Source organism: Lynx rufus, unplaced genomic scaffold, assembly GCF_022079265.1.
Source record: "Lynx rufus isolate CCGP_SWC_20201006 ecotype Redwood Valley unplaced genomic scaffold, mLynRuf1.p SCAF_23, whole genome shotgun sequence".
Lineage (NCBI taxonomy): Eukaryota > Metazoa > Chordata > Mammalia > Carnivora > Felidae > Lynx > Lynx rufus.
Genome location: NW_025814838.1, coordinates 1,436,636 through 1,453,560, shown reverse-complemented (window position 1 = coordinate 1,453,560; position 16,925 = coordinate 1,436,636). Strand labels below are relative to the sequence as shown.

Below are 16,925 nucleotides of genomic sequence, written 5' to 3'. Positions count from 1 at the left end.
AAATGTTTAAAATGGTAAAATGTGTATATTTTATCACAAGGCAAAAAAAAAAAAAAAAAGAAAAAGAAAAATCATAACCCAGTGGCTTCCCAATATATTTAGAATCAATCCAGACTTGGCACCGTGGCCAGCCAGAGTCCTGTGACCCACTCCCTTCCCCCTCCTCCAAGCTCACCTGTAATTCTTCTCCACTCAGTTCCTCCATCCAGCCACCAGTGTCCTTTCTGCACCTCACCCAAACTCATCCCTACCTCAGAGCATGGCGTCTGCTATTCCGTCTGTCTGGGAACCCCTGCCTGCCCCCGACTCCCAGCCTCTGAAACCCTGTGCTCCCCCACTCCCACATCCTGCCACTTGACCCCTTTCCCCTTGGTTCTTTCTCATCGTTTGGAACTCCGTTCAGAGGTCTCCTCTGTACCAAGACCTGGCCTAAGTACCCATCTGCAACAGGCACTTTGAGCACATCTGTCTTAGTACCTTTGTAGTACTTGTTATTTAGTTACAATACCTTGTCTTACTTAGGTACTGGCTTATCACTTGTCTCTCCCCACGCTTCTCAAAAGTAAGTTCCAAAATGGTTCCTATGTCTGTTTTCCCTGCTGTATCTTGCACAGAGAATAGTGCCTAGTTCATGGCAAATGCTTACTATTTGTTACTTGTTAAATGGATACATGAGAAAGAAAGCAGACAGCACTCCCTCTGTGCGGTATGCTGGCCTGGGCAACTCTGTGTTTGATACACTGTGCCTGGTTCTGCTCCTCCCTCCCTGGTGGGGCCTCTTCTCTCCAGCTTCCCTTTCTCTTTGACTCATCCCTCTCTAGGACTGGTCATCCCTTGGCCTCTACGCCGTCCCACTTGCTGCCTCCCTTGCTCCATGTCTCCGTGCTTGAACCCTCTGGGGCTTACTTGTTCATAGCTCATATTGTCAGTCACCGAGCCATGCAGATTCTATGGCAGAAGCCTCTCCTGAGTATCTTTCTCCCCAATTCAAAAGTCAGCAAAGCAGAGCAGCTGCAAGAAAAAGTCTTGCTGGGGGCACCTGGGTGGCTCAGTCGGTTAAGCTTCTGACTCTGTGTTTCTACTCCAGTCAAGACCTCACAGTTCGTGGGATTGAGCACTGTGTCAGGCTCTGTGCTATATGGAGCCTGCTTGGGATTCTCTCTCACCCTCTCTGCCTCTCCCCTACATGAAGTCTCTCTCTCTCTCTCTCTCAAAAATAAACCAACCTAAAAAAAAAAAAAAAAGGAAAAGAAAAAGAAAAAGTCTTTAGCCTGATCGCAGCTCTCGCTCACCTTTACCTGGGAGCAAATGCCGAACAGATTCCTAGTCCTGTCTCCTTACTCACACTCCACACTGTTTTACAAAGACATCTTCAGACAGCACTAGTCAAATAGCCCTGCTCCTATTCAAGACCTTTCTATGGCTCCTGAGTGCCTACAGGGTAAACCCCAAGCCCTCCTGCTGGGATCTGTGACCTTCCCAGGTTACTGCAGGTGTCTTCTATGACTCTGTACCTGGTTCTTTACCTTCCACTCAGGTGGAGCCCCTGACCACTCCCTATACATGCCTCGTCTGGTTGATATCTTTCCCTTCCTTCAAGGCCAGTTTGAACCACCTCCTCCAGGAAACCTTCCTTGAATCAGAAGACCTGCCCAGGTCTCCTCCTTGCCCTCTTCACATACTATTTTGTATTGTTTTGGAATAACAATAACCACTGTTTATTAAACTCTAATGTGCCAGGTTCTCTTCTGTATTATCTCATTTAAAAATTTCTTTTCTTAATGTTTATTTATTTTTGAGGGAGAGAGAGACAGAGCGTGAGCAGGGGAGGGGCAGAGAGATGGGGAGACGCAGAATCCGAAGCAGGCTCCAGGCTCCAAGCTGTCAGCACAGAGCCTGAAGTAGGGCCCTTACTCACATGCTGTGAGATCATGACCTGAGCCAAAGTCAGACGCTTAACCGACTGAGCCACCCAGGGGCCCCTGTACCCTCTCATTTAATCCTTACACCACTCTTATGAGGTAGGTGCTTTTATTATCCAGGTTTCATGGATGAAGAAACTAAGGCACATGAGAGGCGGGGCAAGAAGTGACTTGCTAGAGACTGCACTGCTATAAAGCAAGTGAGTCAGGGTCCGAACCCAGACAGCCTGACTCCAGAGACCATGCTCTTAACCTCTACTCCATGCCGTGCTGATTTTTATCCTTTTTATGAAACAAGGCTGCCTTTGCCTGAAAATCTCCCTCCCACACACACCAATTCCTACTCTGCTCTATTTCTACTCTAATTCCTACTCATGTCATGGGAAGCACAACCATCTCCTCCAAGCTGCATTTCCTGGTGTATCACCAGCCAGGATGGGTTAGGTGGTGCCTCTGGGCTTCCTCCATCATAGCCCCAATCACTATCTTCCCACATGGAACTTGGGACCTGAGTCCAAGTGAGTCTGAGTGTCCCTGGAGCCCAGCACAAAAACCCACAGAGGCCTCATAGGGTGTTTGCTGAATGAATGAATGGGATCAGCCCAATTTATCCCAGAATTCCCTTACCACCTAGCAGTCTCCCACAGAAGCCACTCAACATATGGCCACTGAATGTTGATGGCACTTTCTAAGTGCAAGGTCACCGGCCTTGATGGGACTCTGTTTCCTGCTGAGACTCCTCCAGGAAAGCAGGGCTAGGCCTCCGCCCAGGCCTCCTTTCTCATCTCAGCCACACCTGAGCCCCTGATCTGTTTTCTGTCCAGATAGGACTGCCCATTGAAAGTGGTAGATAGGAGCGCCCGAGTGGCTCAGTTGGTAAAGCGTCCAACTCATGATTTTAGCTCAGGTCATGATCTCATAGTTTGTGGGATCGAGCCCGGTGTCAGGCTCTGTGCTGACAGCATAGAGCCTGCTTGGGATTCTCTCTCGCTCTCTCTCTCTCTCTCCCTCTCTCCCTTTCTCTCTCTCTGCCCCTTTCCCACTCGCTTGCTCACGCTCGCTCTCTCTCAAAATAAATAAATAAGTTTTAAAAAGAAAAATAAAGCGGCAGATTTCTAGGCACTGTGTCAGTTTCCAGCTTTGCTGCCTTATAGCAGTGACGCTTTGAGAAAATCACTTTTTCTCTCAGAGCCTCAGTTTACTCATCTGCAAAATGTGGCTGCTGATATCCATGCCCTGCCTCTTTAGCAGGCTTCTTTACATTTTCTTTAAAATGCATAAAATATCAACAATAATTTGTTCTTCCCACAAATGTTTATTGCACAATTACTATGTTGTACATACTACCTTGTTAAAATTTCAGCCTTCCCAGTAACCCTCTGAGGTAGATATTATGAATCTCTATTTTACAGGTGAGGGAGCTGAGGCTCAGGGATGGCATGTGACTTACCAGCTGTGCCTGGGGACAAGTTGCAGAGACTAGATCCGTGCATCTGTGTTCTTTCCACCCACTTCACTTCCCAGGCTCCCTGCTGCTGTCAATTAGCCAGGGCTTCGCCACCCCCTGGGGCCTCCCCAGGCCTTAGTCCCCTCAGCATTTGCTTCCTCTGTAGAGAAGCAGCAAGGGCTGGTTTCTGAGACCGCAGAAAGATCTCGGTGGCATGTGCTGCTGAGATGAACACTTTGAGAAAAGTCTACCCTCTTCAGTTTTTTAGAAAGCCTGAGAGAGGAGTAGCGTCAAGTTTAATCTATTTGAATCTTTACAGGCACTTTTCTTTTTACAAGTTTGAAAACTTGAGGGATCCTCGAGGGAAGCCCCAGGGATGAATTTCTGGTTCCCAAATCCCTGACTCAGGAGCCTCCCTGGGGGGCCCAGGCAGTCCAAGGTCAGGCTCCACCCCAGCCTGCTGGAGCAGCTCACCCGCACTCCTCAAAGATGTCCGGGTAGTGTCGGAACAGCACCGGCGGGTCCCGGTCCCCCCGCACCGGAGCCCGAGGCACAGCCCGAATCCCAGGCCTCCGACCCCGCCGCCCCCCAGAGCAGGAGCGATGGATCCACTGGTGGGCTTCCACAGCGAACTTCCTCTTGAAGCGCATGCCACACTCGGGGCAGGGGAAGGGCCGCTCCCCTGAGTGCATGCGCCGGTGGCTGACCAGCAGCGAGGGGTAGGTGAAGCGGCGGCCACAGTCCGCACACACGTGACGCCGCTGGCTGTCCTGAGTGTCCACGCCGGGCACCGGGACCGAGGGCTGCACACCTGTGCTCTGGTTCCAGGCAGCGTTGGCGGGTTGCTGTGCTCTTGCCGAAACCTTTCTTACGGTCCAGTCAGGGTTGTGTTTAACCAGGTCTTTAGAAGGCTCCTTCCCAGGAGTCTTTCTGGGTCCCTTGGCTCCTGGCCCTTCCTCTGGTGCCTCTTCCTTCTTGTTTGGGGTGCCTCCTGGGAAACAGGAATTAAGATACGTTTTAAAACACATTTGCTTCCACCGTCTCAGGTTATAGGATTCTTTTACTTAGGAAGTGTCAGAAAAGTACTGTCCAGGGATTAAAACACAGGCTTTGAAGAGTGACTTATCTGGGCCTTGGTGTCTCAATGTAGCAAATGGGATTCAAAGGTTTCTTTACTTCATAGGGTCGCCGGGAGGATTAAATCAGTAGAAGCATGTTAAGCATTTAGCAAATGCTCAAGAAAACAGTAGCTATTACTGTTGTGTTTTCTCAATTTTTTTTTGTAGGGTAAGACTTTTACAGACAAGGAAACATTTGCACAAGAGCATTCGGCTAGGGGATGGTGATGGGGGGGAAACCAAGTTGTTGATTACTGGGCATTTTCTCTTGTACCACTTTGCCTTGCGTGAGGAATGTGAAAGGCAGACCTGAAGCCGCTTCCATTCCTAGGGGTTTTTAATTGTTCTTGAAAAGGGAAGAATGGCTGGTGTTTTCTCCAAGTGGGACCTAGAAACCAGAGTCTTGGACTTGGGCTCCTACTTCTACTCTGGTCCTAACGTGACTACTGTCCCAAGTTCTGAAAATTTTGTACCAGGTCTGTCTTCTTTCCTCTTTAATATCCAACATTGGCAGTCTCTTTAATTCCTTTAGGGACGCTGGCAGTGGGGATTCAAAAGAAAATTCTGTGAAACAGGAAGCCCTGGAGCGCCAAGTGGGGGGGGGGGGGGACTTGGGACAATCCCTCACCTCTCAGAGCTCCTCCCAGGCTTTCCCCCTCCTCAGGATCCTGGGCGGCGGGACTCCAAGCCTCACTCTCCTGTTCCATCCAAGAGATGAGGGCTGGTTTGGGGCCTGGGAATCCTGGGAGAGAACAGGGATCACAGTGCTGGCCTGAGAGGCTGTCCTGGGAAGATGGCATCCCCCTGCCAGGGTAAGGGCACCTCCTCAGAACTTATGCTCAAGCTGGACAAGTTCTGCAACGCTCCTGCTTGAAGGAAGCGGATGCCGGATGGAAGCACTCCCTAACCTGAAGCCCTGGGAATGGAGGTGGCTGTGGTGCTGTTGGTGGAATAGTGCGAGATTAGAGCTCACAATCCTCTCGGTCCTCACGTCATCTCCCCTGTGAACCCCAGTGAAGGAGGAGGGGGGGGGGATTCTGACCCGGGGCCTCACCGAGCGCGCCCAGGTGGCCGTAGGTCTCCCGCATCACGTCCCGGTACAGGGCCCGCTGCGCGGGCCGCAGACACCCCCACTCCTCCGGGGAGAAGTACACGGCCACGTCCGCGAAGCTCACGGCCCCAGGCTTCTTACAACCAACCCCGGTATCCCCCGGTCTCAGCGCCAGGAGCGGGGCTGGGGGGGGCGCCATGGGGCCTCCCGGCCCCGAGCAGCGGCCGCCCTGTCCCCCAGGCCACTGCCTCCCCGCGCGCGGCCTCAGCTTTCGTCGTCCACAGGAAGGGCTCCGGAGGCCGGGGCCCCGCCCAGCCTTAGCGTCCGGACGCAGTCGAGGGCACCGAGGTAGCAGGGACTGGCTGCTAGGGATTCGGGGGGGTGTGATGGGGACAAACAAAACCCCTCGGTGTTTATTCACTTCATGGCAGCTTGGATTTAGACAGCCGGGTTAAGAGACCCGGAAGGTGTCTTCAGAAAATATGGCGACATCCTGGCTCCAGTTGTCTCTGGATTCTTTAAGGGCGCCATTCTTTGATCATATCAAACATGGCGCCTATCTGGCTTCTCTGGCCTCAGCGGCCACTTGCCCTCAACCACAATGGCCGCTGCAGGTGGGGTGGGAGAAGAGATAGGCGGGGCGGGGCGGAATAGGAACTGGGTAGAGGTGGGCTGAGGGGCGGAGCCTTCATGCCTTCAAGAAAGATGGACGGACGGTGGCTTCCAGCACCGCTCTTTGCCTGCACTGCCAGGCGGCCGGTGATTGGTTCCAAGAGCAGGAAGAGGCCGCACCGCCCGGCCGGCCGGGCGAGTGGAGCGTTGGAAAGCGCCCCTGGATCGGCTGGTTGTGGAACCTCTGGCGGCCCTCGGCAGGTGTGGAGCTGCGCATTGTGTCCTCGACGTTGTCCCTCCTTGCCTTCCCGCGGCAGGATCTGGAATCCGGTCCCCAGCCCCAGAGACGCAAATGCTCTGGCCAAGCCCTGGGGTACAGCCGAGGTAGAAACCAGGTACACGTTTACCGTTGGGACCACGGCTGTGGATCGCGCCCGACTCCTTGCATCGCGGGACGGCTGTCAGTCTCTGGATTGGAGCTCAGGGGGAGAACTTGGTTGGTGAGGTTGGAATCGGAATGGGGACATTTTTAATTACATTTTAATTTTTTCCAAATTAACTAATAGTCATGGTTTTTAAAAAGTAATGCAGGGGCGCCTGGGTGGCGCAGTCGGTTAAGCGTCCGACTTCAGCCAGGTCACGATCTCGCGGTCCGTGAGTTCGAGCCCCGCATCAGGCTCTGGGCTGATGGCTCAGAGCCTGGAGCCTGTTTCCGATTCTGTGTCTCCCTCTCTCTGTGCCCCTACCCCGTTCATGCTCTGTCTCTCTCTGTCCCAAAAATAAATTAAAAAAAAAAAAAAAAAAACAACGTGGAAAAAAAAATAAAAAGTAATGCAAAGGTTTTTAATGAAAAAGGCAGCTCTCCGTACACTTTTCACTTTGTTCCCTAAAGACCACTTTGAACTCTTTCGTTAATTTGAATTATATTGTACATAAAGCAAAACGCACAGCTCTTCAATGTAAAATTCGCTGAGTCTTGACAAATGCATACAACCGTGTTAACCATCACTCAAAACAAAATATACATCTTAGATGTCACCCCTGAATGTCTCCTTGTACACACTTTCCAGTCATTACACAATTTTTGATTGTGGTAAAATACAGATAACAAAAACTAATTTTATACCTTAAAATTTAATAGCATTTAGTACATTAATAATATGCAAACATTAGCACTACTTTCATCACCCTTAAAGGAAACCCCCAACCCTTTGAGCAGCCACTCCTCATTCTCCCCTTCCTCCATCCCATGGTAATCACGAATCTTTCTGTCTCTATGCATTTACTTTTTCTGGATATTTCACAGAAATGGAATCCTGCAATCTGTGGCCTTTACGTGTCTGATTTCTGAAATTAGCAAAAAGTTTTCAAGATTCATCGATGTAGCATTTATCAGTGCTTCACCCCTTTTATGGTTGAATAATACTCTACTGTATGGATATAGGTTTTCCCTGCTATCTGATAGTAGAATGTTTCTATGAAACCTTTCTTTAAAAAAAAAAAAAAAAAAGGGTTTTTTTACATTTATTTTTGAGAGACAGAGTGAGACAGAACACAAGCAGGGGAGGGGCAGAGAGAGAAGGAGACACAGAATCTGAAGCAGGCTCCAGGCTCCAAGCAAGTGCTCAGCACAGAGCCCAGTGTGGGGCTCGAACCCACGAACCATGAGATCTTGACCTGAGCTGAAGTTGGTCACTTAACCAACTGAGCCATCCAGAAATGGTGTAAAGCCAAGAAACAATTACCATTAACTTATATGGAAAACTTTTTTTTAACATTTCCAGACCCCAAAAATAACCTCTCTTAGGCTTTACTTATACCGTAGGACGCACAAAATAAATCTAGATCAAGAACAGATACTCACACAGTTCAAAGCTATAGTAGCTTGATGCCAAGGGGCTGAGTGTAGTTCCCTGGGAAGGAGCTTGGTGGGGCCACTCTCGCTGCTTGGGGTGCAAGCTGCCTCTGTAAAAGCAAAAATTCTTTTTGGCTTTCTTTCAGTTAGTGAAAACAGGTACTAATGTAGGTTTTTTTGTGTTTTTTTTTTTAACAAATATATTATTTCAAATGGTTGTTTATTTTTGAGAGAGAGACAGAGCACGAGCAGGGGAGGGGCAGAGAGAGAGAGAGGGAGACACAGAATGTCAAGCAGGCTCCAGGCTCTGAGCTGTCAGCACAGAGCCCAATGCAGGGCTTGAACTCATGAACCGCAAGACCGGGCCCGAAGTCGGATGCTTAACCAACTGAGCCACCTAGGCACCCCTTAACGTAGGTTTTTCTTAAAGTGAAGTGGCCTAATGGGAGCTTTTGAAAAGTGAGGGGACACATGTATACCACATTTTGTTTACCCATTCATCAGCTGATGGAAATTTGAGTTGTTTCCACCTTTTGTGTTGCTGTGAACGTTTGTATAAGGCATTTTGTTTAACAGCTTTGAGATTAAATTAGCTCAATAGATACCTCTTGCATTTAAATTGTACAGTTTAATGGGTTTTGGTATGCTACATTATTTTTTTAATTGTAAAATACTCAAGATATAAAGTTTGCCATTTGAACCGTTTTTAATTTTACAGTTCAGTGGTGTTAATTACATTCACAATGCTGTGCAACCATCACCACTATCTACTCCCAAAACATTTCCATCACTGCAAAAGAAAACCGGGCACCCACTAGGTGGTCATTCCCCGTTCTCTAGCCTGGCTCCTGGTTAAGTTTTAACCTGCCTTATGTGTCTATGCATTTGCCTATTCTAGGTACATCCTGTAAGTGGAACCATATAGCATGTGTCCTTTTGTGTCTGACTTATTTCACTGCCATCGTAACCATCCCCGCCATCCTCTCTAGAACTTTCTCATCTTCCCAAACTGGATTGATACACCTTTTTTTTTTTTTTTAAGTTTATTTATTTATTTTGAGAGAGAGCGAGAGTGGGATCAGGGGAGGAGCAGAAACGAGGGGAGAGAGAGAGAATCCCAAGCAGGTTCCACACCATCAGTGCAGAGCCCAACTCAGGGCTCGAACCCATGAACCACGGAGATCATGACCTGAGCCAGACACTCAACTGACTGAGCCACCAAGGTGCCCTTGGATCAATATACTTTTAACTCTTAGCCACTTCTTTTGGAGCTTTCATTTTTAAAAATATGCTTTTCTTACTGTTCTTGATAGACTCATTTTAGAAATTATTTGTGAGCATCCTGCAATGATACTTGCTTGGTTTCTAGCCCCATTTTGCTCACCTTTTTTCCAGACGTGAGGTAATAAATTTGTGAAATTTCCTATACATGCTGTGATTATGTTTCTTTTCTGGTCAGTGTTTGCTTTTTTTTAAATTAAAATGTATTTGACATATAGCACTGTGTAAATGTAAGGTGTATAACATGTTGATTTGGTACATTTACATATTGTAGTATTGCCATTGTCATTGTTTGCTTTTAAAAACTTTTTTTTTTTCAATTTTTTTAATGTTTATTTATTTTTGAGAGAGACGGAGAATAGCGGGGCAGGGGCAGAGAGAGGGAGACACAGAATCCAAAGCAGGCTCCAGCTCCGAGCTATCAGCGCAGGGCCCAATGCAGGGCTCAAGCCCACGAGCTGTGAGATCATGACCTGAGCCGAAGTCAGGCACTTAAACCAACTGAGCCACCCAGGCACCCACTTTTAAAAACTTTCTAATTATATTTCCTTTCTCCTTGCATCATCTGCCCTTTCTGCTTCTTTAAGTTGTTCTGAACTACCAGGGATAGCATCAAACCTCAAATTCCCATTCCCCCCCCCCCCCCGGGAAACCTCCCTCCTCCCTCCTTGAGCCCTCAAACTGGACTGGGCCTTAGCTGTCGTCCAGGGTCTTACTTCCCCACTGTCCTGGATTGTATCCTCTGCCTCCTAGATTCAAAATCCTCCTAGTTTTTCAGCCGAGATGGATCAGCTTAATGGTTTGTGGCATCCCATTGGGAATATTCCTGCAATCAGGCAGGTGCCATTTGGTCCTTGGATTAACAAAACCCTCCTCTCTGTTGACGGCAGTCCACTGTCTGGTCTTGGAACCACTCCTTGCTTGGCTGTCCTGCCTGGCTAGCACCTGCTGTCCCCGCCCCCGCCCCGCCTTGTGTTCACAAATTATTCATTGCTGCCCAAGCTAGTGCCTTTTTCCGTCTTTGTATTTTCTTGCCCCACCTTTGCTGGTTTTCACCGGAATACTTCTGGCTTTTGGTGTGCCTTCCACTGATATCACCTCAACAGTTACTTGCTTATTTTATAATTTTTTTAAACTTGAGTCCTGGAGGGGCGCCTAGGTGGCTCAGTCGGTTAAGTGTCCAACGTTGGCTCAGGTCACAATCTCACAGTTCACGAGTTTGAGCCCCATGTCCGGCTCTGTGCTGACAGCTCAGAGCCTGGAGCCTGCTTCAGATTCTAGGTCTTCCTCTCGCTCTCTGCCCCTCCCCCACTCATGCTCTGTTTCTCTCTCTCTTAAAAATAAACATTAAAAAGAATTTTTTTTTAATTTTTTTTAACCTTTATTTATTTTTTTGACACAGACAACGGACGGGAGAGGGTCAGAGAGAGCGGCAGGCACAGAATCCAAAACAGGCTCCAAGCAATGGGCAGGGAGCCCGACGTGGGGCTCGACCTCACGGACTGCGAGAGCTCGACCTGAGCCCGAGTCAGACCCGCAACCGACTGAGCCACCCAGGCTCCCCAAGAATTTTTTTTTTTAATTTAAAAAATAAACTTGAGGGGCACCTGGATGGCTCAGTTGGTTAAGTGTCGACTTTGGCTCAGGTCGTGATCTCACGGCTTGTGAGTTCCAGCCCCGTATCAGGCTCTGTGCTGGATCCTGCTTCGGATTCTGTGTCTCCCTCTCTCTCTGCCCCTCCTCTGCTCACTCTGTCTCTCTCTCTCTTCCTCAAAAATAAACATTAAAAAAAAAACAAAACAAACCTTGAGTCCTGGAGGGGCCTCACTGCACTCACAGTGATGAATAGTGTAGAAATAGAGTAAGGAAAAATGTGCCTCCAGATAGGAGTCTCCTTCCAAGCAGAGAATCAGCTTTACCTAAAGAGAAACTAGAAAGGATTTCACCTGGACCAAAAAATACTTTTGTGTACTCACGTACAATGTTATAAACCACTTCTTTTTGCACGAGGGATAGAGAAAACTTAAGAAGGAGATAGAGCTAAACAATAAACTTGGGTGTTAACTAATCGGATTGAAACACACCTTCAAGACTAAAACTGTGCTCCATCATAAGTGGCTGAGGTCATGTTGTTTTTCCTGCCACACATAAAAATACAAAGATGCTCTCGCTTTCAAAATGTTTTGATTGCCCACTAACATGTTGTTCCAGAATCTCGATCACGTAGGACCATGAGAATTCATAAAACATACAGAAGATAGCTTTAGTTCATAAATTTTACTTGTTTATAACAGAACGCCAAAGTTTCTTGCATACAGCTCAGCCTTATGTTGAAGAGCTGAAGAATGATGGGTAATGAGGTCTGCAACTTACTGTGAAATAAAATACGACGCATGAATGAATGGACGGGATAGAGAGATGGATCGACATGTGATAAAGCGTAATTGTAGAATCTGGATTAATTGTGGGATCTAAATGATGGGCATGAGTGTTTACCATAAAATTCTTACAACTCTTTTGAATGTTTGAAAAAATGTCATACAGTGACACAAGGGCACTCAGTCACTTCAGACTATGAAGACATGCTAGGTGCTTTCACGTTTTATCTCCAACAACCCTGTGAGGTTGACAAGTGAGACAACTGAGGCTTAGAAAGGTTGAATGACATGCTTAAGGCCCCATAGCTAGTTGGGACTGAGCCCAACCTGGAATCCAGGTCTACCAATACAGGAGAGGCTATGTGGTGAGGTAAAATAACACCCAGTTACAATCATTTGGGGGTGGGGGTGGGGGGCTCCTGGGTGGTTAAGCGTCGGTTAAGCATCCAACTCTTGATGTCGGCTCAGGTTGTGATATTGTTAGTCATGGGTCGAGCCTGTGTCAGGCTCCCTGCTGAGCGTGGAACCTGCTTTGGATTCTCTCCCCACCCCCCCCCCCCGCCCCTCCCCTGCGCATGCTTTCTCTCTCTCTCAAAATACATAAACATTTTAGAAAATAATCATTTTTGGAACCCAGGGGTTTTGAGAGCAGTCTTTTGTTCAAAGAGCTATTTGAATCCCCTGGCACCATGCCTGGCATGCAGACATGCTTAGTCCCATCCACTTCCTTGCTTATTCCTTCAAGAGTTTCCTAATCGAAAATAGGGCTAGCGGATCTAAGTGGGTCACAAAGACCCCTTTTAACTGTTGACACATACAAACGTTACAGTAAAAATTAGACTGGAGATACTAGGCCTTGATTTCAACCCTTATCACTGGTAATTTACTCTTTCTTTTAAACAAAAGTCCCAGCATTTTGTTTCTGTCTGCTGTGGTCCAAGAACACATCTTTATTCAGAAGGTGTAAAATCCAGAGAACATGCGAATATCTGAAGAAAAAAAAAAAAAACATCGTAATCACTAATTCATAAAAGAGGGAAAAAAACCTTTCAGCTAAGCATGATACTTTTGTGCGCTATGTACAGAGTGAGCACAGGACAGGGCAGTTTCCCAGCTGAAGCCACTGTTCCCCTCCCTGTCATCACCTTTAGGCCCTTATGACCAAAGAGTGCCAACAGTGGCTTGACACTGCATGTGTCTCCTTGCCAAGTGTCTCACCTGCACTGGCTAAAAGAATCCTTGGATGAGCTTCCCCCACTGGGGATGGGCCCAAGGTGTGCCCTCTATTTCAGAGGGTCCTCAGAGAGGGTGCAGGCTCCTTCCATAGGCTCTTGCGTCCAGGGGATCTCATCTCTGAGGAACATGAGAGCTACAGTACAGAAAGCAGAATGCTCTAAGGGAGAGAACAACCCAGGGGGAAAAGCTAGTTAGGGAAATGATGGGCAGTGAAGAAACTCCACGTGGGACTTGGGAGCAGAAGCCTCAGAAAATGGGTTCGGCCCTCAAGTGGCCTTTAATTCCTGCCTCCTTCCAAGGTACCAGCTTGCCCTCTGAACTCAGAGCTTTGTTTTCCTCAAATGCCTCCTTTCTTTCCACTCCTTATCCCCCAAATGCATAAACTTGGCCTTTTCCCTTCCAAAGAAAACTCTAATCATCACTTGTGAGCTCCATCACCCACTTTCTTGAAATATACCTGGAAAGTACCGGAAATGAACTGGAGGCCTCCCAAAACAGGGATCGGCTCTGAAAGCCCTAACACAGGCTACTGCTCCCTCAGGCTCTCGCCAGAGCGATAGATCCACTGATGGGCTTCCAAGGCATACCTGCGCTTAAAGCCTTTCCCACATTGTGGGCAGAAGAAGGGTGGGCTATCAGAGTGAATGTGCCGGTGACTGAGGAGGAGAAAGGTATAGGTAAAGCGGAGGCCACAGTCCACACAGTGTGTGCGCCTGTATGTGTGCACCTGAGGATGGCCAGCCAGCAGGGAGGTGTAGGCAAAACAGAGGCTGCAGCTGGGACAGCTGTCAGGGCTTCTCCCCCCTGTGCTTGCGCTGGTGGATGGCTAACAGGTAGGGGTAAGTGAAGCAACTTTTGCAGTCTGGGGGGGGCTTCTCCCAGGTGTGAGCCCGCCTGTGGATGGCCAGGGAACCCCTCTGGTGGAAACGTTGCCCACAATCAGGGCAAGAGTGGGGCTTTTCACCTGTGTGGACGAGCTGATGCTGGAGCAGATGCTTGCACTGGGAGAGACGAGCCTGGCATTGGTCACACCGGAAGGGCCGCTCCCCAGGTTGGCCAGGAGGGAGGGGTAGCTGAAGTTGTGGCCACAGTTTGGGCAAGCGTAGGCTGATTTGTGGGTTGTACTGTCCTTGAACCAAGGCTAGATTGGGCTCTGCCCAGAGTCCAGTAGAGCTCTGGGCAGGTGGCTTTGTGACTGGGGCCAGGTGGCATGCTGGATGGTAACCACTCCTCGAGAGACACTTCCTCATGCGCCGTCTCTCTGTTTTGGACTCTTGTTCAGTTCTTTTTCCTCACTGTCATCCCCGGATCCTGAGACAGGATAAAAGATAAAACTTCAAACTTAGCATATTCCATATGGTGGCCTGACCTGGGAAGCAGCATGAATGTCTGAATATACGGCAGTCTGCTGGACTGGGGCTCTTCGAGACTGGGGCCTCATCAAACCCAGAAAGCTAGCCTGGAGTAAAAGCAAATTTCATCATCTGGACGGTGTTAACACATGAAAGCTCTGAAAACTGGAGATAAACAGAGGTGAACCCCTACTCTGTCAGGCATTGAGGGTGGTGATGGTCTCAGCCTTTGTGGAGCTTACAACCCTGAACCTATTTATGACCCCTTTGCAAAACAGCCACTAAATGACCTCCCTTGGGCCATCCCCAATAAGGGGATGTCATCAAAAAGTCTACACTTGGACTGTACTCCAGGTTCCACAGGAAGACCTGGGAACGAGCATTTATTATGACGTGACGGCAGAGAAAACATGTTTGTTTGTTTGTTTAATGTTTATTTTTGAGAGAGACAGAACATGAGTGAGAGAGGGGCAGAGAGAGAGGGAGATGCAGAATCTGAAGCAGACTTCAGGCTCTGAGCTCTCAGCACACAGCTGAACTCGAGGCTAGAACTCTGAACCAGGAGATCATGACCTAAGCCAAAGTCCCACACTTAACCGACTGAGCCACCCAAGCACCCCAACATGTTTTATTTTAGAATCTCTGATGAATGACATTATCCTTGCATTGAGGTCCACATATTAATACCTAAAAGGAACATTTATCTTCATTTTATTACACAAGAAAAATCTAATTAGGTATGTGTTTCTCCTTTCCTTTCGCTGCCCTGACAACTCAAGCACTATTCTGTACTAGACTGGGGTTTTCCAGTATGATTAAGTAGTGCTATTTAGCTGTTCTATGAGCCATTTTGCAGTGAGATTGGAACCTTCGGGAGAGGAGGTTAGGGATACGCGATGGGGCTTTGGAGGAGGCAGTGTGTGCTATGGATTCGAGTTAGGGGACGAGCGTCTAAGAGGTGCCAATACTGGGTTTGAGTGAAGTACCCGTTACCTTTCCCCCGTCTCTGATGACAGCTGCTGGGGTCTCACCCTCTGGATCCTAGGCCTCCACCTCTCCTTCCACCCAAGAAATAAAAGCGGATTTGGGGCCTAAAAATCCTGCGGAGGGGAAACATTGGGTTCGGCTGAGAACCCGAGAGGGAAGGATGAGGCTGCTTCCTTAGTGCCCCACACTTCCATCCCACTCGAACCTGGGGACATCAGTCCCCCCTTCCCGTCATTCCCCCTAGCTGGACCGCCGGGCCTCACCGAGCGCGCCCAGGCGGCCGTACGTCTCCCACATCACGTCCCGGTACAGGGCGCTCTGCGCTGGCCGCCGACACCCCCAGCCCCCCAGAAGAAGTACACGGCCACGTCCGCGAAGTTCACGACCCCAGGGCTGCTTTCTCACGCCCGGCCTCTCCGGGAAGCGTCATGGAAAAACCCTTCAGTGCTACGCCAAGAGAGGCTTCTGGAATATGTGAAAACGCTAGAGGTTTGCTAGCTTTCTTCTGAAAAAGTCCTGAACGGCCACGGCCGTGCCCTTAACCAACATGGCGCCTCTTCGGCCTCAACCTCCCTTGCTTTTCCGGTCTGCCCTTCCTCACCAAGGGGAAAACCAGGAGGGAGGTTGGACCTGCAGGGCAGCAAATCGTAGATGACGTACGTTGATTGGACGGCGCCGGCGATTAGGGGAAGAAGGAAGGCTGTGATTGGTCTTTCCAGAGCGGCCTATTTGAAAGGCTGAGAAGAAGGAGCGACCTGTCTGGAAGGTGGCGCGAGGTGAGAGGCAGTAGGTTCTTTCTCTTTCTTTCTCTCTTCTTAAGTAGGCTTTCTTTTGACCTGGCTTTTCCGGGACAGGACCTAAAAGAGTGTTTTTGACGGTTTGAGGCTACTGCTTTCTACTTACATGAGACCTGTTACGAGCAGGTGCAGATGTCCCGGGCTTGAAGGTGAGTAAAAGCCAAAGGCTAAAAACGAGATGATGGAAGTGAGGGCTGGCCTGCCCCAACCTGCTCTGGGTACCCTGGGCAGGGCTAGCCCGGGCGAGCTGCGGAAACGTTTCCTACCAGGTATTTGATTTGGCCCATGCCCCGAGGTCACAGATGTCTTGCCTTTCACAGACGCAGCAGCTGAGGGACAGAAAGCAGGTTCAAAATCATCTGGCTCCCAGGTTCAGCCAAGTGCTTAGCTAAGCACTTACTGTACCCTGTCTCGATCAGAAATTTTGTGTTCGAATTACAGCTCATAAATGAGTAATCAAACTGGGAAATTAATCAAATCACCTCTTAATCTGTTTTTCAAACTTTTCCAACCAAGTAGTATTCATGGGAGCAGAGAAGGAAAGTTCTACGGATATAACAAAAAGCTGTCCATCCGTACAGTGAAACCACTTTGAAGACATAATCTAGCTATACAATTCATGTGGATATGCATTCTATTTCATAATATAGTCAAATTCAATAGAGTGCATAGTCAAAAGTAAGTTTTGAACATGTTGAACGTTCTTATACTACAGGTGGAGTGTAAATTGGTACAACTTTGGAAAACTGTCCGTATCTACTAAAGCTAAATATTTGCATGCCTATCTATGACCCAGCAATTCCACTCCTCCTCACATAATCAGAAGAAGTGCATACATAGGTTTACTGAACGACACGTACTCAAATGTTCACAGCAACATTAGTTGCAG

General features: G+C 48.5%; 1 protein-coding gene across 2 annotated transcripts; it reads right to left on the bottom strand.

Moving 5' to 3' along the window:
* Positions 1 to 3,217: 3,217 nt before the first annotated feature.
* Positions 3,218 to 6,048, bottom strand: LOC124517781 (zinc finger protein 688-like). 2 transcript variants are annotated; one of them, XM_047087343.1, is made up of 3 exons: positions 5,542 to 6,045; positions 5,116 to 5,229; positions 3,218 to 4,360 (listed from the first exon to the last, which is right to left on the bottom strand). In XM_047087343.1, exons 1-3 carry the CDS (start codon positions 5,735 to 5,737, stop codon positions 3,840 to 3,842), a joined length of 831 nt encoding a protein of 276 aa, XP_046943299.1. In that variant the 5' UTR covers positions 5,738 to 6,045; the 3' UTR covers positions 3,218 to 3,839. The 2 variants fall into 2 exon arrangements, with proteins under 2 accessions (XP_046943299.1, XP_046943301.1); XM_047087345.1 differs by lacking the exon at positions 5,116 to 5,229 and having other exon boundaries at positions 5,542 to 6,048.
* Positions 6,049 to 16,925: the final 10,877 nt, after the last annotated feature.